The 22,832-nt window shown below is 42.1% G+C and overlaps 1 protein-coding gene across 2 annotated transcripts in view; it reads right to left on the reverse strand.

Annotated features, from left to right (window-relative positions):
• Nucleotides 1-197: 197 nt before the first annotated feature.
• Nucleotides 198-22,832, reverse strand: part of FHL5 (four and a half LIM domains 5) — a 41,178-nt gene continuing 18,543 nt past the window's right edge. The window contains exons 2-6 of one of the 2 annotated variants that reach the window (XM_034766012.1): nucleotides 19,344-19,511; nucleotides 13,488-13,662; nucleotides 7,891-8,060; nucleotides 5,614-5,800; nucleotides 198-1,336 (exon numbers count right to left, since the gene is read on the reverse strand). In XM_034766012.1, coding sequence (XP_034621903.1) covers nucleotides 1,185-1,336; nucleotides 5,614-5,800; nucleotides 7,891-8,060; nucleotides 13,488-13,662; nucleotides 19,344-19,496 — 837 coding nt within the window. In that variant the 5' untranslated portion in view covers nucleotides 19,497-19,511 and the 3' untranslated portion in view covers nucleotides 198-1,184. Of the gene's footprint in view, nucleotides 1,337-5,613; nucleotides 5,801-7,890; nucleotides 8,061-13,487; nucleotides 13,663-19,343; nucleotides 19,615-22,832 lie in introns of those variants that run through there. The other variant, XM_034766013.1, reaches the window with a different exon arrangement.

Raw genomic sequence — 22,832 nt, forward strand, 5'->3', positions numbered from 1 at the left:
TGGCCTCTCAGAGTTGGTAAGACAACTCCCACCTGTTTATGCTCTCTGTATGTGTGTATATATATCTCCTCAATATATGTTCCATTCTATATGCATCCGAAGAAGTGGGCTGTAGTCCACGAAAGCTTATGCTCTAATAAATTTGTTAGTCTCTAAGGTGCCACAAGTACTCCTGTTCTTTTTATGAAGTGTAAGTAATGAAAATGTCATTTACAGACACTTTTTCCAAAAACCTTCTACGAATATGCACCTGAAACTTTGGACACACAATTAATTGCTTGGCTAAGCCCCACATTTTTGCAAACTGCTTAGTTAGCATTCATTATACTGAGACTCAGAAAATTGGAAAAAGTGAGTGGGTCATTGATTAAGCACAGAGCGGTGCAAAGGAATTCTGACTTACAACTTGGAGCAAAGATTATACAGCTTTTTAATTGCCCTATAGTGTATTCAGTGGTGTAAATTATGGAGGAAATGGCCTTCTGTCCCCTCACCTGACCCTCCTGGCCATGGAGTGGACTCTTGACTCTCTCTGCTGGTGGGCATCTATTTCTCCTACTCCTTTCTGTCTTACAAGGCAGAGAAGTAGCACCCCCTCTGGAGTGGTAGAAGTCTTTCCTTTCTGTACAACAACCCCCTACCTTCTGCACATAGCGAAATGACTGCTTTGCCGGCAGCCTTCTTTGTCTGCCCAGCAGCCTTGAGGTACAGAGAGAAGGGGGGACATTGTTCAGATTAAATATTGTGGCCCAGCGGGGAATGCACCACCACTTTCCACCTGAGTGTCTGCATCAGTAGAGTACTGGTATAAGTTTTCTTCAAGGAGGTCATCTATTATGTCTTCCAAATACAGATTTTTCATAGTCGTTCTTGGATTATATAATATAAAATTCTAAAGCTCCCAACAGCAGAGTGCACTGTTTTACAAGGACAAACATACTGTATTTCCATTAAAATATATATAGAAATTTCTTTGGAAATGTTTTCTTAACCAGAACTGTGTAAAAATCTTTTTACAAGATATAAGGCATGCATGTAGCAGCTGAGCACTGTGATAGAATTGAACTGCTGGTGGAAAGCAACTTGAATGACTAAATAACTCTTATGGCCTTTAAATGAATTTCTGACTGCAGGGTAAGGAAGTACTTGGTTACAGCATGCAAGAATAACGTGTCTCTCTCTAACTATGCAGCCGAACCACATTCGCGACAGAGGATGTCATCTTGCTGGGTGAGGAATCCTTGTCCCACCAGCGAAATGGAACATTTTACACAATTAAAGCAGTCACTGTGCCACTGGCGCTCTTCAAATGAGATAAATTTGGCACCTCCAAGAGCTGAAAAAGAAATTAGAAAAAAGGGAATTCAATATATTTTAGAAGAGATCAGAAATAGATTGTTTTTGAACAGAGCATGTTGTCTTCGTTCACACTAAAATCTACTGGCATCCTACAGTTTGAAATAGCCTGTAGAAATAGATATGCCCAACATATGCATAGTAGGAACTAAAAATTAGAGATGGGGAAAACGTTTGCAACAAAGCCCCAAACTGTGAGACACCTGTTTTCATATCCCATTACGGTCTCTAAACATGGACCTGGCTCATCAAAACATCCACTAACCCTGCACCCAGTTTCCAGCAAACTGCCATAGAAATCAGAGGCAACATGTACAGGAGGCATGCAGGGTTTAGTGTCTGGGCCCAATGGCCAAACGTGCCGGGGGGAGGTGCAGTGGGAGAAGGACAGAGCCTTCCACCCCCCTCAGGTAATGTGGGCCAGGAGAGTGCAGTGGCCCCGGGCTTGATGCAGGTCAAGGGAGGAGAAATGTGGGGGTGTTCACGTGTCCTCCCCTTTAGATTGTGCCCCACAGTATGGGGAGGCATGAGTCGTCTATGATAGAAATCATGGGTAATGTGTGTGTTGTGTGGTTCCAGTGCAAAACCAAGTTTAATTCAGACATTTCAATTAAGTATCTCTAAGATTTAGGGATTTTCATAGTCCAGGACTCAAACTGAAAGTCATTAGATTTGACCTATGTGAAACACAAACTCCCAGAAAAAGACTACCCTCGGGTATACTGGTGAATTGTGGAACTCTATAGGTTAACATGTTAATTAAGATTTTTTCTGTCTCAGAGATTCCTGAATCTGTTCCTGTCCCACACCTTGTAATCTTATCACAGCAGACTGAATTTCCCCTCACTTTCCTTGATTTATTTATATGAGGGTCAGACATCCGTCATTAGCTGACTCCATTACACTTCATATTGGGCTAGAGGAGTAATAGATTCACTACTAATAGTCTCTCAACTAATGGTCTCAGAATAGTCAGTGTGTTAACCTGACATTGAATTATAAATGATTTAAGCACACAGGGCCAAATCATGATACAACTTTTCCATGAGTGGCAAGATCTCTTACTTTGATAAATGTGCCTTAGCTGCACAGAACAGTTAAATCTAATTAACCTACAACTGTACTAGTTTTATGTCTAAAAAAACCTAATTACTAAAATAATGTGTATGTTTGTGTGCCTACTAGAGGTAGGATACTATTAAGTGTCTCTTCATGTATCCTTAGGGACCTGAGTCACTCAACTTCACTTTGCAGCTTTTTCCACTCCAAGAATGTACAAGACATTTATATAAAGCACAAGAGAAGCTCTTTTAGTACATAAAAATAATGTAATGCTTAGCTTGTACTGAATGACACGTGATTTACATGTTCCAACAAGGTATCTTGCATGTAATATGGAGGGGAGCTAGATTCTGTCTTCGTTTACATCTGTGGCACTCCGTTTAGTAGTAATGAGGTTTAAATGGATGGGGTTGCATTTACTTAGCTAAGAACAGAATTTGGTTCATGGAGCTCACTTTCATATGGCTGTGAGCCTACAGACTGTCCCTTCAATGGGGTAAGTTTTATAACAAAGAGCTTTATAGAGAGAATCAAATAGATTTTGTTTCTTCCTTTTGAGTGCATTGGAGGATAAATACAGGAGGGCCCCTTTTGTGTCACAAGACACCATGGGACAGCTCTGCAGCTGATGTATATTGCCCTGGCTTCACAGAAATCGTCTTCCCATCACTGAAGTCAATGGAGCTATGACAATTTACACCAGCTGAGGATCTGCCCTAGTGTGTATATATGTAGGTACTTATATGGCCACTTCAGTACCTTACAAACATGAATGAATTTATCCTCACAACACCCCTGTGAGGTGAGGGTTATTACTAACCTAATTTTGCAAATGGGCAGTTGAGGCCTAGAGAGAAGAAGTGGCTTACCCAATATCACACAGGAAGCCTGTCAGAACCAGAAACAGAATCAAAATCTCCCATGTCTCCCCAGTGCTTTAACCACAAGACCATCCTTTCCTCCCTATTTAGAAGAGGAGTAAGAAAAATGATAATCTCTACCGGTATGTCTACACTGCAAAGAACAACTTGTGGCACTGAGTCTCAGAGCTCAGGTCAATTGACTTGGCTTGTGGGGCTCAAGCTGGAGGGTTAAAAATAGCAGTGTAGATATACCCTTAGAGATTATCAGTTTCCTTACTCTTCCACTAGATAGGGAGAAAAGGATGGTCTGTGTAAATCCACCATTTACTGTAGTTGAAATGTTCAAGTGACCAGTAGCCCATGCTACAGATGAAGGCAAAAAGCCCTCAGGGTCTTGCCTGAGCATTTCGGCAATAGCCACCAGCCAGGCACCTAGGAAAGAACTCTCTGGTAACTCAAAGCCTTCTCAATGTAGTGACCCATCACTGACCATTGGGGATATTTATTACTAGCAGTTTCTGATCAGCTATGTATCATTGTAGGCAGTGTCCTCATACTATCCCCTCCATAAGCTTATCAAGCTCAGTCTTGAGGCCGGTTAGGTTTTTTGCCCCCACTGCTCCCCTTGGAAGGCTGTTCCAGAACTTCACTCCTCTGGTGGTTAGAAACCCTCATCTAATTTCAAGCCTAAACTTGCTGATGGCCAGTTTATGTCCAGGTGTTCTTGTGTCAACATTGGTGCTTAACTTAAATAAACCCTCTTCCTCCCTGGTATTTAGCCCTCTGATATATGTATAGAGAGCAATCATATCTCCAGTCAGCCTTCTTTTGGTTAGGCTAAACAAGACAAGCTCCTTGTGTCTCCTCTCATACGGTGGGTTTTCCATTTCTCTGATTATCCTAGTAGCCCTTTTCTGCTCCTGCATCAGTTTGAATTTATCATTCTTAAACATGGAAGATCAGAATTGTACACAGTATTCTAAATGAGATCTCACCAGTGCCTTGTCTAATGGTACTAACACTTCCCTGTCTCTACTGGAAATATCTCGCCTGATGCATCTGAGGATCGCATTAGTTTTTTTTCATGTCCGCATCACACTGATGGCTCAGTCATCCCATGATCAACCAGTATACCAAGGTCTTTCTCCTCCTCTGTCGCTTCCAACTGAGAAGTCCCCAGCTTATAGCAAAAATTCTTGTTGTTAGTCCTTAAGTGCATGACCTTGCAGTTTCCACTATTAAATATCATCCAATTTCTATTACTCCAGTTTTCAAGGTCATCCAAATCTTCTTGTATGATAGTCCAGTCCATATTGTCCATATCCTCCATATTGGCAATATCTCCCAACTTTGCGTCATCCACAAATTTTATTAGCACACTCCCACTTAAGATTGGTCCTAGATGGATCCCTGAGGAACACCACTAGTTTCCTCTCTCCAGCCTGACAGTTCAGCTTTCAGTATGACGCACTGTAGTCTCCCCTTTAACCTGTTCCTTATCCAATTTTCAGTTGGTTTAATCCCCATCTTGTCCAATTTAACTAATAATTTCCCATGTGGCACTGTATCGAATGCCTTACTGAAATCCTTGTAGAATAAATCTACTGCATGTCCTTTGTCTAAAAAAATCAGTTATCAGTGGGTATCTCTACTCTGCAATGTAAGCCCGGGGTTTGAACTCAGGCTCAAGCCTAAACCCCCTTCTGTCCACACACAAATCACACTAAATCAGGGTTTAGACCCAGGATCCCAGGACCTCGACCCAGGACCTCATGGGGGCAGAGGGTCTGAGCCTGAGTCAAGCTGGGACCCAGGGTTCACACCCTACTGCTTTGCAGGGTAGCCCTGCTGGACTTGTGTTCTGTGAGTCCACCAAAAGTATTCCACAATCCCACAGGCCAAATTTCTTTGTCCTCTAAACAATAAATTTTGGTGGACAGTCAAATTTTCATACACTGCACCATGAATGAAGGGCTAGAGCAGCCATATTTTGGAAGAGCGCTAGGAAGTCTGGGATATGGGTGGTTGGGCTCAGGCCCGTATGATGCCATGTAGAAACTGGAGCCCCAGATTGGGACTCGGGTTCAACAATTCCTAATCTAGGTTAACCTCAAACCCTAGGTTAACAAACCAAGGGGCTCATAACACAAGTTCTACTAACAGTGTAGTCACACCGAAGAAGTGTTTTTTAAGCAAACTGGTCATTAAAATTCACAATAAGTGCAATTATTTAATTACAAGTGGAATATTTTGTGTTAGTTAATAGACATCTGACCTGAGACAGCACTGATAACGTTTTAGTGGCTGGTCTACTTTAAACGGTTAGACTCACCAGTAATGGGTTTGTTGCAGGCTGCACACTTCTTTGCATAAAGCTTTCTGAAGCAGTCTAGGCAGTATGGATGGTCATCTTTGGAAATAAACTTCTGCCCAGACAGCTGCTTCTTACATCCAGCACACAGAAAGCATTCTTTGTGCCATGGCTGGTCGTGGTAGGTCACTCCACCAGTAGTTATCATCTGATGCAGCAACAAAAAGCAAATAAACAAAGGAATGAAAGCACAAACAACAATCTATAGCAATCAGCTGCAACACCAAAATGCGTCATTATTTCCAAAATTCAGATAACATTTGAGCTCTAGTCTAAACCAGGAATTCCCAAGGTATGTGGTATTTTTAAATAAATCCTCTTATTTCTTTTCTCTCTGCCATATATATAGAGTCTCAATTGTTTTCAGTTTGGTTTTTAATCTTGACTGGGCCGGATTGATATGAACATGCAGCTGCATAAGTTATTCATGTTGGTTCCATGGCAGGTACTTATATGGGCTCCAATTGCAGTAGTATCTGTGCACCTCTCCATTTCTAGTGCATTTATTATCACAACACCATGTGAGGTAGGAGAGAGCTGTTATCCCCATTTTACACAGACCCTAAGTGACTTTGTCCAAGGCCACACAAGAAATCTGTGAAACAGCGGCAATAGAATCCAGGTTTTCCAACTCCCAGGCTAGTACCATGACCACTGGGCCATCCCTTTTCTATTTAGAGTATAAACTCTTTGGGGCAGGGAATATCTCCAAAGCATGGGTGGTGGATATAGTAGGCCAGGGGAGGCTAAGCCTCCCAAAACAGCCAGGCTGTGGCCCCGCCTATGCTCCGCCCCGAGGCCCCGCTCCCATGTTCCACTCTTCCCGTGGCCCTGCCTATGCTGCTCCTCTTCCTGCCCTTGCTCAGCCTCCCCCCTGAAGCCGGTGACAGCTAGGGTGGGCGAGCCGGCGGGTGGGCTAGTGCTTGGGGCGGGTCAGTGGGGGTGGACCGGCCAGCAGCCCGGGGCAGCTGGGCGGGCTCAGGGTAGCTGGGGCCAGCCGGCTGGTGGGCCGGTGCTGGGGCCAGCTGGGGTGGGCCACCCAGTGGCCCTGGGAGGGCAGGCGGGCCAGATCTTGGGCCGGCCGGTGGACCAGGGCGGGTAGGCTGGTGGCCTGGGGTGGGCAGTAGACTGAGACTCAGGGCGGCTGGGGCAGGGCTCCTCCAGCCATGGTGGGGGGCTTGGATATCCATCAGGGAGGAGGGGAGTAAGGGATGGGGCTGGGGGGTAGCCTCCCTGAATGTGTGTGTGGGGGGGGGGGGTTCACGGACCTCCCATGTCTCTAGCAGTATTTCTAAACTGCAGCTGGGAAGGGTGATGCCCAGCACAGGTAGACAGACTTGCATTAGCTCTGTTCAAGCTAGGTTGCTAAAGATAGCACTGTGGAAACTGTGGCATGGGTGCAGCTTGTGCTATTTGCCCAAGTCCAAGCCTGTCTAAGCTCCTGTGGCTAGACTGAACCACTACCTGTGCTCCAAAGTCCTCACTACTATTTGTAGCACACTAGCTCAAGCGGAGCTAGTGCAAGTCTATCTACATTGGCTGGGAGTCAAACCTCTTAGATGCAGTGCAGACATACCCTAACTTGGGTTTGTATGGTACTTAAACAATGGGGCTATTTCTTGATTGGGAGCTCTAGGTGCTACTGTAACACCAATAATTAACAGCAGCAGAAGCAATGAGGACCCTAGGTTTGGATGGTATGAGAATTCTGTTCATTACAGGTTCATTTTCAACCCCTCAGCAGCTCTTAAGTAACTTTTAAAACATTTTCAAAAATATTTTCTATTGACTAAGTAAGAAGTAGGCAGAATAAATAAACATTATAGTAAAACATTCTTACACTCTTTAGCAGAGCAAAGCACACAGTGTGAACATACATTCTGCTACACCAGTTGTCTTCCTATGCTCTGATATGAAACTATCAACTTTATCTTTGTATTTAGATTAACTCCTTTGGTGCCATCCTGTGAAAAGGTCACTTGTATGCCGTGTGGCTGTGCTCTGCACTTCCTGCTGTTTCATGTAGGTTCAGATTGAAAACCTCTAGGTGTGTATAATGTATGGCATTTACAGAGGTTATTTTAACCTTGTAGTTTCTGTATTCAAACTCTGCCTATAGTGTCCTATTGTGCATATTTTTTTTTAAATTGGGCTACCTTGTTCAGAATTGCATTAAAAAGAGTGCAGTAGCACTTACAGTGTTCTAGCTCTTCCCTTTGGTTATGTTTGGTTAATTACCTTCTTGCAGGAGTAGCAGTGGTGAGCAAACTGCTTCTCAAAACATGGCACACAATAATTCTCATTGTCTTTGGTAATCAAAGGCTTTGTTCCTAATGGTTGCCGGCAGTATTGACAAACAAAACAGGCTTCATGCCAGCAACTTCCTTTAAATTCCATTTTACGAGAACCTGAAAAACAAAATACGAATGTGAGTCCCACTGAAGTTAAGTGATCATCTTGCAGAAGGACAGCTTCTCCCACCCAGCCCCCATCCACCTGAATTTGCATAAACTGAGATTTTAGAATTTTTTCTAGTATCAAAATATTTTAGGACAGGTTCTTCTGTGACACACTGTATTAATTCCCAAAAGTGTTTCTCTTGTCAGTCATCCCAGTGCCCTTCTATCCTGTGCTCAAGCAGCACACTGTATTGAGCACTTCACTTTCACAAACTGGGGATTAATTTGCTTAGATATTTTAGCATGCCCATGAATTTCTCCTACTCTTGAGGTCTTTTCACTTACACAAATTTCCTCCAACTTTCTTATGTCAGGTCAAACTCCTTTACTAATGAATACAAGTCATGCATAAGTAATCTCATTCAAACCAGGCTGGCATTCATTTCTCTTCAAATTAATTTTAATTTCTTTGGCACGATGCAGAAAATGACAGTCTCTTAGTGTTGCTGATCATTTTCATCACAGATCACTACTACTTTTTTCCACCCTATACAGATTGTCAAAGGTCCAGGACATGATGGTCTGGTACATCTCAGGTGCTGAGGCAATCCCCAAAGGAAACAGCCAATATAAATATCTATCAAAGAAGATTTGAAAGCTCAGAGTTTTGCACTTCGTTTGTTGAGTCAGATCTGCCAAAACCCTTGCTTTGGAGCCCGCTTACTGTTGCCTCCCATGCCCAATTCATCTACAAAGTCATAACCCATACACCCCCATGTACTATAGTGATTCTTTCAGTGACTCCACATTGCAATTTTCCTCTTCTCCTCTGGTAGTGCCTCAGTGCTGAGAGATCAGGGACCTCTAATTGTCCCCCATTGTAGGGGAGGAGGAGACATGCTCCAACGCAGGCGATCCTGCAGGGAGGAGAGTGCCCACATTCTGGATGGGGGGGAGAAGCTGCTGAGTCAGTTTTGCTTTAACATCATTGGGTTGGAGTTTCCCCTGAGCACTCAGCACTCACCAGAGTGGGTAAGAGAACAGGCCTTGCTGACCCTGCCTATTGGGGCTTATCATCCTGAAGTTAGTAATCAGAAAAATAAGAGATGTTAATGGTATACAAGGCAGAAACAGGCAAGCTTCACCTTGTCACCCTGTCAGTGTACTTTAACTTTTCTCTACTATTCCCAAATGGAGCAGAGACTGATAACCCTCATGCCATTTCTTTATGCCAAACTATAGGGTAGTTTGTAGTGTGGAGAAATAAGCAATAATAAAGGACAATCATAATAAGGCCACTAAAATCAGCCCTGGTCTACACCTAAAATGTAGCTCAACATAGCTACAGCACTTAGGGAGTGTAAAAATTACATACCCCTGAGAGATGTAGCTATACCAATCTACCCACTGGTGTACACATGGCTAGGTGGAAGACATGGAAGACTGCATCTGTCAATGGGGCTACTGCTGCTCAGGGAGGTGGAGTTAGTACATAATGTGATAAAGTTCCTCCTCTATCTTAGTGGGTCCTGCGCTTATTGGCGGATTTTCTTGCCTCAGAGATTCACCATGTGGGTTGGGGAACAGCCCAGAGACCTTCCCCTCTGGAAGAACCCACAGTCCAGGTCAATTGGGAGGTTTGGGGAGAACCCGGGCACGCCCTCTACTCCGGGTTCCAGCCCAGGGCCCTGTGGACTGCAGCTGTCTATAGTGCCTCCTGTAACAGCTGCATGACAGCTACAACTCCCTGGGCTACTTCCCCATGGCCTCCTCCAAACACCTTCCTTATTCTCACCACAGGACCTTCCTCCTGGTGTCTGATAATGCTTGTGCTCCTCAGTCCTCCAGCAGCACACCCTCTCACTCTCAGCTCCTTGTGCCTCTTGCTCCCAGCTCCTCACACTCACACCACAAACTGAAGTGAGCTCCTTTTAAAACCCAGATGCCCTGATTAGCCTGCCTTAATTGATTCTAGCAGCTTCTTCTTATTTGGCTCCAGGTGTCCTAATTAGCCTGCCTGTCTTAACTGGTTCTAGCAGGTTCCTGATTACTCTAGTGCAGCCCCTTCTCTGGTCACTCAGGGAACAGAAAACTACTCATCCAGTGACCAGTATATTTGCCCTCTACCAGACTCCTGTACCCCTCTGGTCTGGGTCTGTCACAATAAGAACATAAGAATGGCCATACTGAGTCATACCAAAGGTCCGTCCAGCCCAGTATCCTGTCTGCCAACAGTGGCCAATGCCAGGTGTCCCAGAGGGAGTGAACCTAACAGGTAATGATCAAGTGATCTCTCTCCTGCCATCCATCTCCACACTCTGACAAACAGAGGCTAGGGACACCATTCCTTACCCATCGTGGCTAATAGCCATTAATGGACTTAACCTCCATGACTTTATCCAGTTCTCTTTTAAACGCTGTTATAGTCCTAGCCTTCACAACGTCCTCAGGTAAGGAGTTCCCCAAGTTGACTGTGCGGTGCACTGTGTGAAGAAGAACTTCCTTTTATTTGTTTTAAACCTGCTGCCCATTAATTTCATTTGGTGGCCCCTAGTTCTTATATTATGGGAACAAGTAAATAACTTTTCCTTATTCACTTTCTCCACACCACTCATGATTTTATATACCTCTATCATATCCCCCCTTAGTCTCCTCTTTTCCAAGCTGAAAAGTCCTAGCCTCTTTAATCCCTCCTCATATGGGACCCGTTCCAAACCCCTAATAATTTTAGTGGCGCTTCTCTGAGCCTTTTCTAATGCCAGTATATCTTTTTTGAGACGAGAAGACCACATCTGTACGCAGTATTCAAGATGTGGGCCTACAATGGATTTATATAAGGGCAATAAGATATTCTCCATCTTATTCTCTATCCCTTTTTGATTCCTAACATCCTGTTTGCTTTTTTGACTGCCGCTGCACACTGCATGGACGTCTTCAGAGAACTATCCACGATGACTCCGAGATCTCTTTCCTGATTAGTTGTAGCTAAATTAGCCCCCCATCATATTGTATGTATAGTTGGGGTTATTTTTTTCAATGTGCTTTACTTTACATTTATCCAGATTAAATTTCATTTGTCATTTTGTTGCCCAATCACTTAGCTTTATGAGATCTTTTTTAAGTTCTTCACAGTCTGCTTTGGTCTTAACTATCTTGAACAGTTTAAGTATCATCTGCAAACGTTACCATCTCACTGTTTACTCCTTTCTCCAGATCATTTATGAATAAGTTGAATAGGATTGGTCCTAGGACTGACCCTTGGGGAACACCACTAGTTACCCCTCTCCATTCTGAAAATTTACCATTTATTCCTACCCATTGTTCCATGGAAGAACTGAGAACAGAACCAACAGAAAAAACTCCTTCTGTCTCTGTAATATGTGTCTACACTACAGGATCACAGAGGCATAGCTACAGCATTGGAACTACATTGTAGTGCAGACAAGTCTTTAGACCATCACCCTGGTCATTTATTTATACTGGTGTAGTTAAAGCGGTATAACACCCCTGTATAGATGCGATTATACTGGCATAAAATGTGCTTATATTTGGGTATGCCTATGCTAGGGAGGCTATACTGGTAGCTACATCACTGTAGTGATGCCTATACAACCCTGAAGTGTAGATGTAGCCTACACTAATGGATGTCTTTTTTCCGTCACTGTAAGGCCATGTCTACACTAGCGAGCTTATAGTGGTACAGCTGTACCGATGCAGCTGCACAACTGTAAGATCGCTCGTGTAGCTGCTGTATGCTGACGGGAGAGAGCTCTCCCATAGACATAATAAATCCACCTAAAGGACTGTTAGTAAATATGTCGACAGGAGAAGCTCTCCTGCTAACATATAACTGTGCACACGAGTGCTTATGCCGGTGAAACTTATGTCGCTTGGGGGGGGTAGGGTGTTTTTTTCACCAACATAAGTGATAGTGTACACATGCCTAAGAACACCACCTTCCCGAATGATAGTAGCTAGGTTCGGTCTACACTGGGGGCTAGCTTTGCCTAGGTATGTTGGTCATGGGTGTGGATTTTGTTCACCTCTGACTGATGTAGATATTCCAACTTAACTTTTTAGTGTAGACCAGGCCTCAGTATAGTTTATGTCTGTAAGGGAAGGGGAATGAATTATAGCACCTTTACAGTAGTATAACTGCATCCACTCTATGGGTTTTACCAGTAAAAAAAACAAACAAACAAATCAATCACATCCCTAACCAAAAGAGCTATACCAACACAAAAACTGTGTGTAGACCAGGCCTAAGTATTTTGGAACCAAGGTCTCCTGAAAAATTAGCCAACCCTCCTTTCCCATTGGTTTCTCTTAATGTTTGCCAGATCCTATTTGTTAATGCACTAGACCAGTGTTTCTCAAGGACCGGTCCCTGAGATTTCCCTGACACAGTTTAGGAAGGGACCAAGCTGTCCCTGGTATCAAAAAGGTTGAGACACACTGCCCTAGACAAGCCAGTTCATCTTGCCACATATGGGCTGCCGTTGTCTCTTCAGTTGCATGGTGTTTTCAGGGAATCTCCCACTATTGAGTTAGGATTGAATCTGCCCAACTCATGCAGAAACACCACCATGGTAAATCCTGAACAGAGCTGGTTGAAAAAAACAAAGTGATTTAGTGACAAATTTTAGAAATTCCAAAGTGGTTTAAGTTTTGCAGGGTTCAAAATAAGACTAATTTCCTGTGGGTTTTTTTTATGATTCTCCTTCTTCCCCCCCTCTCACCCCCCCTCCACAAAGCTGTCATTTTTACTGAAATCATTTTTGAAACTGGTTTTCAGTAAAAAACAAAACTAAACCCAGTGTTTGGTAAATTAAAAATGTTGATAATTTTAAGTCATTTAATCTGATATAAATTCAAGTTAAAACTAATCATAGAAAACATCACAAAAACAAAACAAAAACAAAACATCTTGAAACTTTTCTTTCAAATTTTTTTCATCTTTGAAGATGCCATTTTTAACAACAAAAATTTCCATGCAAAAAAACCCTGTAACCAGGTCTGATCCCTGAAGGTCTAGATGACATAATGGAAAAAAACAGATATTAGTGTTCCCTATGCTCATACTAGCACTCCCACTGTAGCAAGTCTAATTGTAATTTTCCTGAAAATTGCGAGTGTAGGCAAAGTCAATGAGACTATGTGGGCAAATCTGATTCTGTTTCAAGACTGTAATATTATTCCTTGTGGGGTGTAATATAATTACACATGCAATGTTAGATCACAAAAGATGAGCATGTATCTGCCTTCCCCCACCCCACTAACTGACAAAAGGATTAAATGCGGGGAGATAGTCCACTGCATGCTGTACTGAAAACCAAGAAATTATACTTTGCAGCTTAACTATCCAAGTGCTTGCAGTTAATTAAAAGTGCAATATAACCATTTCACAGAGGTAGCGAAGAGTCCTTGTTATCTTACCAGGCATAATGGCCTTCTGACAGTGGAAGCACTTTGATGAATACTCATTAGAATAACACTGAGTACACAGCAAGAGCTCATCCTTGGCAGCAAAAGGCTTTTCCACCAAAGAGTGATTGCATTTGGCACACTTGAAGCACGCTTCATGCCAGTGGCGGCCTTTATAGGCTAGATCCTTTGAGACAGAAAATACATGTTAATGGAAAGCATTTGTTTACCTCCACAGCCCCACACTTTTTTTTTTTTTTTTTTTTTTTTTTAAAGTTAACAAAAACCAGTTGGAGAGTGACTGGACCAGTGGCTTGTGCCACTGTCTGGAGGGTAATTGTCAAAGATGACAAAATCTATCCAGAGTGGAAAGACAGTCAGGATATTCTGTAGTTCACTTTTATTGGCCACAAAGAGCTGCTTTGGCTCAGGCTATAGTTGATACTCCATGCCCCCACACTTGAGAAGTATTTTTTGTTTAATATAAAGGATGACTTTGTATTTTAAAGGCAATCTTCCCGGGGAAACAAATGGGTTTCGTCCCTTTAATAAACACCACCAGATTGTTTTTTCTTGCATGGTCTCCACATGAAAACTCAGGTCTTTTTTTTTTTTCCCCCTGGAAGACTCTATGGACAACTGAAGAACTTAAAGGGTTATGGCCTCACAGATAGCAAGCAAGTGAAACCTGTTTAACTGAGCGGGGAAGTGATTTTTACTCAGACTATTGCATTTTTTTGTTTTTTGTTAAAACCCATTTAACTCAATCACCCTCTAACAAGCTGGAAGGAAAGATTTTATTTTAATAATCCAACATGCTTAAGCGCTGAGAAAGCTAAGAAGATATATACAAGGTTTTCCCTTTGTTTCATTAAAATCAAGGAAGATATGGCTTAAGATTCCTGACATTTCTAAGGTTTAAAAAAAAAACAAGCAGAAAAACAAACAGCTAAACAGCAACAAATCCTATAAGAAATAAACCAAATCCTTCCAGGTCTTCTTTCTAATGAAAGAAGCACAAAAGGGCACAAATTCTATCCCTTTTATTGCCCTTGTCAGTCCCCCTTAAAGTAATAAAAGGGGAAATAAAATACACAAGACTTGATTTTAAGAGGTGCTGAACACCTACTGCTCTCTCCAAGTGCCTATACAACAAAAACTGTTGTCAAAGAGTAGCCTGAGGCAAAAAATAACTAAAAATAAATACAAAGGAGAGAAGAAGGAGGCAGAGAGCTGGCCCCTTAATTCTGTGAGGAACAACCAATTGTCAGCCTAAGGGGGCAATTTTTTTAGTTGACTGTTGTACCCCCTTCATTTCACTCCTATTATTTTTTCATGTCTCTCAGGCCTGCTCTATGCCTAAAACTTAGGCCAACTTTGCTATGTAGCTCAGGAGTGTGAAAAATTCACACCGCTAAGAAACTTTCTGTTAAGGCAACCTAAGTCCTGGTGTAGAATTCTTCCATCCACCTAGCTACCTCCTCTCGAGCGGGTGATTTACTACAGCGATGGAAGTGCTGTGCCGCTGTAGTGCTTGTAATGTAGACACGCTATAGTCCTAGGGAGATGATTCAACCATTCATCTAGGGGACAAAATCATTAGTATGAAAAGATCCTGCTGCTTAGCTTGTTTTAAAATTAAATTTTGGATTAGGCAGGTTGGTTGGGCTTCAGAATACAGGCTCTCTTGGCCACATAGAAGAATTTGCTGTTGAAAATGCAGGTCATAGGGTTTTGGGACAGTTCTCCCCAAATCAGCAATTTTTCCTTGATAATTTCCATATGAAACACAGCTGGGCCCTATCTTGAACCTCCACAAGGGCCATTGACCTCTTCCCTGAAGAGGAAGGACCTTGCCCACCATTACCCTCCCATTATCCTCTGGCCTCTTTGAGCAGGTTCTGCTAATGTAACGGGGTCATAAAGCCATCAGACCCAGACCTCTAGGGATTTCCCCCCAATGTAGGGTGCTTCCCCAGGCTGATAGAACACCCCTAGATCATCTGTGGCAGATACCTTTAGCATAGGGGAAACGCTGTGGCACTGATGCAGAGACAGAGATGTTGTTGGCTGGGCTGCTGCTGTGCCCTGGCTTGTCTGAGCTTCTGCAGTGGCCATTTAGGACTACGGACAGGAATCACAAGTTCAGGCAGCTCTCAGGCAGTTCTACCCTGAACTTGGGGCTAAACCATTACCAAGACAGCGCAGGATAGGACAGGCTTAAAGCTGAAGTAAAGAAACTTCCACTTAATCGCAATCCCTGTGCCGAGGTCAGCTTCCATATTAACTGGGCCCTGAGAACATGATATATGCTAAGTGCATGGTCTGGGAATTCCTGAGCTCAAATCGTGGATCAGACACTGATTTCTCTTTGAGTCTGGACCGCTTTCTAAGGGTATGTCTACACTAGAGCGGGAATGTGTAAATTCCAGCTTGAGGAGACATAGCTTGAGGAGACATACCCACACTAGCAATGATTCAGCAAGCATGCTAAAAATAGAAGCAAGCTAAAAATATGGCGCAAGCAGCATGAGGGGTTATCTCCCTGAGTACCTGTCTATGGTCTTGGATGGGATTGTACTTGGGATGGCTAGCCACTCATGCCTCTGCAGCTACACTTCTAGTTTTAGTGTACTGGCTTAATCAGGCCTAACACAGGTATGTCTCCCTGAGCTGGAATATACATCTTCCAGCTCCAGCATAGGTGTACCCAAATCTCAGGCTTAATTTCTTCATCTGTAAATTGGGAATAATAGTTACTTACCTCTGTTATGGGCAGTGCTTAAATTTGTAATGAAAGTAGTGCTGGGGCTCAAGCAAGTAGATGCCAGGGCTCAAGTCTTCTTTTTACTTTCATAACTGATGCGGCAAACCTAGAGGTGCCAGGGCTCAGCCCTGGCAAGCCCATGGCACAAATTAAGCACTGGTTATGGGTACGTTGAGAGGATTAATGTTTTTGCAGTGCTTTGACGATGCAAAGAACAGTATCGTCTGTTATGTTATTTAAAACTGGGCCTAAAAACCCTGGAACCAAATATCACCAGACGCAGTAGGAGGTGGATCCAGATCTCAAGTTACTTTATGGCAAACCAACACCCTTCCAGATCCAAGCACACCTAATTATGAGGAAGATCTGGATCAGGAGATTGCAGCTGGACTTTATTCCTGTAACGAGCTGAACCACAAACCCAGATCTGGCTCCAAATATTGTGGCTTGGGTCCATCTCTGTAATTAAATATTATTATGCACTAAACTTGCACCACTAATCCTGATGTGATTTCTGAACTCAGATCTCCTGCTAAGCAGAACAACATCCTGTTTTTCCAAACTTTGTGAGCAAACCTGGTCTATGGTACAAGTGAGCCTGGGCAAATTTCTGACTGTGTTTTGAAACCGTGTGAAACACAGATGTTTTGATCATCTTTAAGTTTCTGGGTTGATTTGAATATGAAATTCAAAGTGAAATGCAGGGTTGTGAGACAGAGCCAAAGAAAAAAGCTGACAGATGCCACCCAGCTAACTGCATTTACGATCCATTGTCTACAGCCAAGCTCTAAGATATAACCGCATTTGCTCCAATCCCTCGGATAGAGACAAGCACCTACAAGATCTCTATCAAGCATTCTTAAAACTACAATACCCACCTGCTGAAGTGAAAAAACAGATTGACAGAGCCAGACGAGTACCCAGAAGTCACCTCCTACAAGACAGGCCCAACAAAGAAAATAACAGAACACCACTAGCTGTCACCTTCAGCCCACAACTAAAACCTCTCCAGCGCATCATCAGAGATCTACAACCTATCCTGAAAGATGATCCTTTACTCTCACAGATCTTGGGAGACAGACTTGTCCTCGCTTACAGACAACCCCCCAACCTAAAGCAAATACTCACCAGCAACCACACATCACTGAACAAAACAAACTAACCCAGGAACCTATCCTTGTAACAAACCCCGATGCCAACTCTGTCCACATATCTATTCAAGTGACATCATCATAGGACCTAATCACATCAGCCATACCATCAGGGGCTCGTTCACCTGCACATCTACCAATGTGATATATGCCATCATGTGCCAGCAATGCCCCTCTGCCATGTACATTGGCCAAACCGGACAGTCTCTACGCAAAAGAATTAATGGACACAAATCTGACATCAGGAATCAAAATACTCAAAAACCAGTGGGAGAACACTTTAACCTGTCTGGTCATTCAGTGACAGACCTGCGGGTGGCTATATTACAACAGAAAAACTTCAAAAACAGACTCCAAAGAGAGACTGGTGAGCTAGAATTGATATGCAAACTAGACACAATCAACTCCGGTTTGAATAAGGACTGGGAATGGCTGAGCCATTACAGACATTGACTCTATCTCCCCTTGTAAGTACTCTCACACCTATTATCAAACTGTCTGTACTGGCCTAGCTTGATTATCACTTCAAAAGTTTTTTTTTTTTTCCTCTTAATTAATTGGCCTCTCAGAGTTGGTAAGACAACTCCCACCTGTTTATGCTCTCTGTATGTGTGTATATATATCTCCTCAATATATGTTCCATTCTATATGCATCTGAAGAAGTGGGCTGTAGTCCACGAAAGCTTATGCTTAATAAATTTGTTAGTCTCTAAGGTGCCACAAGTACTCCTGTTCTTCTTTTTGCATTTACTTGGGATCTCGCAGTTCTAATTAATGTTCTACAAGGGGCCTAGATTCAAGGAAAGCAAAGTCCAGAAGTTTGTTCTGTCTGATTGCGCCTATCATGGAGATTTCCTTTATGAGACAAGCCAGGCATTGTGAGGTAAATAAGAAATTAAGCTGTCATACTGCAAGTAAGATATTTTAACCAAAATACGCCCTCTCGAGGGATCTTGTTTACAAAGACAGACAGCATTACATAAAAATGATAAATATTGTTGCCTTCCAGTCGAACTCCTGTGTGTTGACTAAACATTTGCAATAGAAATTATTTATAGACAAAGTGAAGTTGTTTTTCACTTGACATCTCTCGGAAGTATTTATTTTAAATTTTCCTGCGATCTTATCTATTGAATAAGGGACAGCAAGAGAGGGTAGAGTAGGGAGAGAGTGAGAGATTGAAACTACTGAGAGCGCTAGAGTAAAAGATAAATTTAAACAACCCAAGATATCTCTCTACAATAACCAAGCCTTTCTGCCACAACAGGAACAACACTCACAACTAGCACACACACCACCCCAGAGTTTTTATACCCTCCAAAAGGCAGAAGAACCAGAGACTCTAGGAGGTCCACTAGGGACTTTGGTATGCTAATTGATTTTATATGGAAGGCACTCAGGTCCTGCAATAAAGGACATAGGTATAAAACCCTAAAATTGTTAAGTAAGGTAATGCTTCATCAGAAGTTGATGATACTACAAAATATTGTGGAAGTGAATTAAGTAGTTCTATTGCTTACTGGGTGGATCCTCTCCCCAGTCCCATCCATCAAACTGTGCAGTCTTTATGCAGGAAATTAAGTGGCAGTGAGGGATAGAATCCACTTATTAATGTCGGGGTAGACCATAGATCACCACTACACTACAGACTCTATTCAAGGCTTCTCCACCACTGCATCCACATAAATGTAGGTCCTCTGGTCCCTGCTCTCAACGCTTCCTTCTGCAGCAGCATACGTCCAGTCAGCATAGAACCCCCCTCCCTGGTGTGCAGAGGCTCCATCTCCCCTTTGTTCAACAGCTAAGTCCAGGTCGCCATACCTGTGCAGGGATTCTGAAGGCTTCCGTGGCACAGAGAGCCTTGGGAGGAACCCACCCCAAAAGAGGCGGATTTCATGCTCTGTGATTTAACAATCTCAATAAATACAGAAAAATGAACTAAATGCTTACCTTGGCATCACATTCAATGGGCCTCTTGCATTCTTCACAGGAGTTAGCAAATAGGCCATCATAACATGTAACACAGTAAGAATTCTCCTCTCTAAATGCATACCTCCTGCCAAGAAGGGATTCCATGCAGTAATGGCAGTGATTACTTGTCATCTTTTGGTTCTTCAGCTGTTCTGGGAGAAAGGAAAATTAATAAATAACATGAATGAAACAGTTCAGGCTCAAACAATCTCATTCTGTGGATAGTAATGCATTACTGGTGCAACTTAGAGCAGCGATTGCCCTGGTTACTTGCAATGGTTGGGATTCCTAACGTTGGAAGCATCTGGCAACAAAATGGCAGTTTTTAGCAATGCGTAATATTCAGGAAGTGGTTGTCTTCATAACCCCAAACAAGAAGATTGCCTCAGTTTAGTCGGTTAGTATTTATACTGATAATCCTGGTGCCTGAAATCTGTTCCCTCTGTCGTTAGTGCCAAAACAGATCAGGCAAGATGAGTGGAAATAAATCAATTTAAATTTCTTATCCTACTCCTCTCTTTACTCCTAAAAGAGAACTATTCTTGCAGAAAATGAATAACCTTAGCATTTGCATCAGTGGTATTACAGTCATAAAAGAAAATCGAGCAGACACAAAAAGGTGGAACACACTCCTACGTATTGAATGTAATTTGGGATGTCAAAATTACATTGGAAAATCAATCATAAATTTGAAAGTGAGTTTATCCCCATACTAGCCATAGTCAGAGGATTTAATTAAGAAGAAAATAGGTGGAACATAAAGACACAAAGCCTCATACAGAAAGTAACTAGGTTTGTGAGGTCACCCCCAACCACCAAACCATATTGGAGAAAATGTTTTTATGTCCTGCATTGTGAGGAGTAGATTATCCAGAAAATTCACATAATATGGACAAAAGCTATTTCCTGAAATCAAACTGACACTGTAGATAATAGGCCAAAGAGAAAGTAGGTTTGAACCGCGAGTTTTCAGACTTTCTCTGCCCAACATCAGAACTTCCCCAATTTCCTTGGCAGTTCCTTTCTTTCTGTAATGTGTCTTCCTTTTGGAAAACCCAGTGTCCACCTTGAGTAGATAGAAGATGGACAAGGAACTCCAGGTTAGCTGGCCTGCACTGTGAAGAATATCTCTGTAATACTAAAATCAGTTACCATGCAGGGAGATTTGAGCAGCCTTCTTCCCTTGGATATCCTAAGAGAAAAGAGAGCGAGGGATAAACCTGGTATAACTAACATAAACCCTAAATCAAACCAAGTTTCTTTTTGTTGTTGTGGGAAGAGAATAGACTTTTTTCTTACATGCATCTGTATTGCCAAGTTCCATCCAGAACATGACTTTGAAGTGCCAGAATACTGTGAGAAAACTGATATTTCCATGTCAACCAGTTGCAGGAAATACCATAAATCTTCTGAGAGCCCAATCTCATATACTTCTCTTCCCTCAGTTTTACAAGCCAAAGAGGATTTGAATAAGCATAGAAGCTTTGGTATCTGAAACTCTGAACCTTTGGAGGCTTGTGGGGAAGGAGTCTTATTTCAGTCTTGTTATTGCTAGTTGGATCAGCAATACTTTGCTAATATTGGGTCATGGTTCCTGGGAATGAGGGAAAGAGACTCCAAAAAGTTCACAGTGAAGCAAAACTCAGACATCTGCTGGACTCGTTGAATTGCAATTTGATTAGCTCATGAGTAAGGGCCACTCTGCTGCTAATGTCAACAATCATAAAGAGTTACAGCGGATTTAAGAAAACTAGGTTTCATAAAGTATTTACATCTCATAGACTTTGAGCAGCCGAAACTGAGCTCTTGCACAAGTGAAGGGAAGTGTAAGTTACAGCTCAGATGAACAAAATGCAAAGGGTGAAAGTAACAAAGAAAAGAATAAAAAGAAATAACATTTGAGGAAGCAGTGAACATTAGAACTGGATCTATTCTATTCTGTGGTGCTCACTCCTATACTTTCTCATGCAACCACTGTGCAGCTCCAATTCACACTACAGCTTTAAAGAAGTGCTATTGCTTTTTTCTCCCTTCTTGAAGACTGTTAGACATAATCCAAAGGAATATTTTAAACTTCAAGAAAGCATAACTAATGTCTATCCCCACTAGTAAACTCAAAGTCAAGGACTCTGTTTTTATTCTGTTCCCCAGGGGTTGTGTCATGACTGTGAAGAAGGGGCAGGGGAAGATGATGGAATGCTTATATTAGACCAAAAATAATGGCTCATTCATTTGGCACAAGCTGTGGAAAACTTGTTGTTCCTGCAAATTGAAAACATTTTTAGCTGAATTGATTTACTATTTTTCTAACCGCACTAAATCATTGCACTAGCCAGGACAGTGTGCAGTAAAAAAGTCAAATAGTCTATAACTCAAATCAGTGGGAAGCAAGTGCTCCCTTAATAATATTACAGATTGATTTAATGTCTTGTTCTTGGATTATAATATAACAGGAGTCTGAAGCTGGACTTCCACATACTTGGGTCCTGTCAATATCCTCTTTGAGCATAGCAATCAATAGTTCAACTGTAAAGACTGCCATGTTGCAATTTTTTAAGATGTATTATCTGCTTTTGCATGTAGTGCAGCTTGTTATTCCTAACAATACTATAGCAAACATAAATTTGTGGAAGTGGGAACGATTCTGTAGATAATGGAGGGAATTCATTTATTACCACCTCTGGACATGGGTCCAACAATGCATCAACACAGATTCACTCAAAACTGATCTCAACTTACATCCCCCTCCAACCAAACATGAAATAAGTTGAGCTCTTTGCCATGAATGTGATCCAAACTGTATAGATAGTACTCACAGCAAAGACATTATCGTTATTAATTTCATTTACCAGACCCTCAGCTGCTATAAATCAACATAGGTCTTGTGGATGCAACTCATAAAGTGCAATTGAATTTTTATTTAGGTATTTAGTTTGACAATTAGTGGATTTACAGCTAATTTAGGCCAGAAGGTAATAAATACTGTCCCAAGAAAAATCATAGCTTCCTCATCAAAAGGGTTTACTGGTTGAGGAAAACTTAATTCTCAAAGCTAAAACTTCGTAACGTAAGAAAAGGAAGAAATCTTGCCTGGATCACTAAACTTAACAACAGGTTAAATATTTTGAGTGTAGTTTTCATAAAGTATCGCCCTAGTCCTGCGTTCACTTGTGATGTTCTTTTGCACTATTACTGAAACTGTATGGGTGTATTGGGCATTTGCACAAACAAATGGATCTAAATGGCCATCTTATGCACAAAGGCTCCCTTTGCACGTACCTTTATTGGATGTGTCGGTGCAAATGTAGACATGCAAAGGTAATGTTGACCCTTTTTTATGAAATTCTGACCTTTTATGCCTATTCTTCTGTTGGTTCACATGCATGACTTCCATTAATATTAATAGGAGTTACATAGGATATTGTTATAATTTACAAAAAATGAACATTAAGTACAAGAGTATATAAA

The sequence above is a fragment of the Trachemys scripta genome, chromosome 3 (assembly GCF_013100865.1).
Source record: "Trachemys scripta elegans isolate TJP31775 chromosome 3, CAS_Tse_1.0, whole genome shotgun sequence".
Classification (NCBI taxonomy): domain Eukaryota; kingdom Metazoa; phylum Chordata; order Testudines; family Emydidae; genus Trachemys; species Trachemys scripta.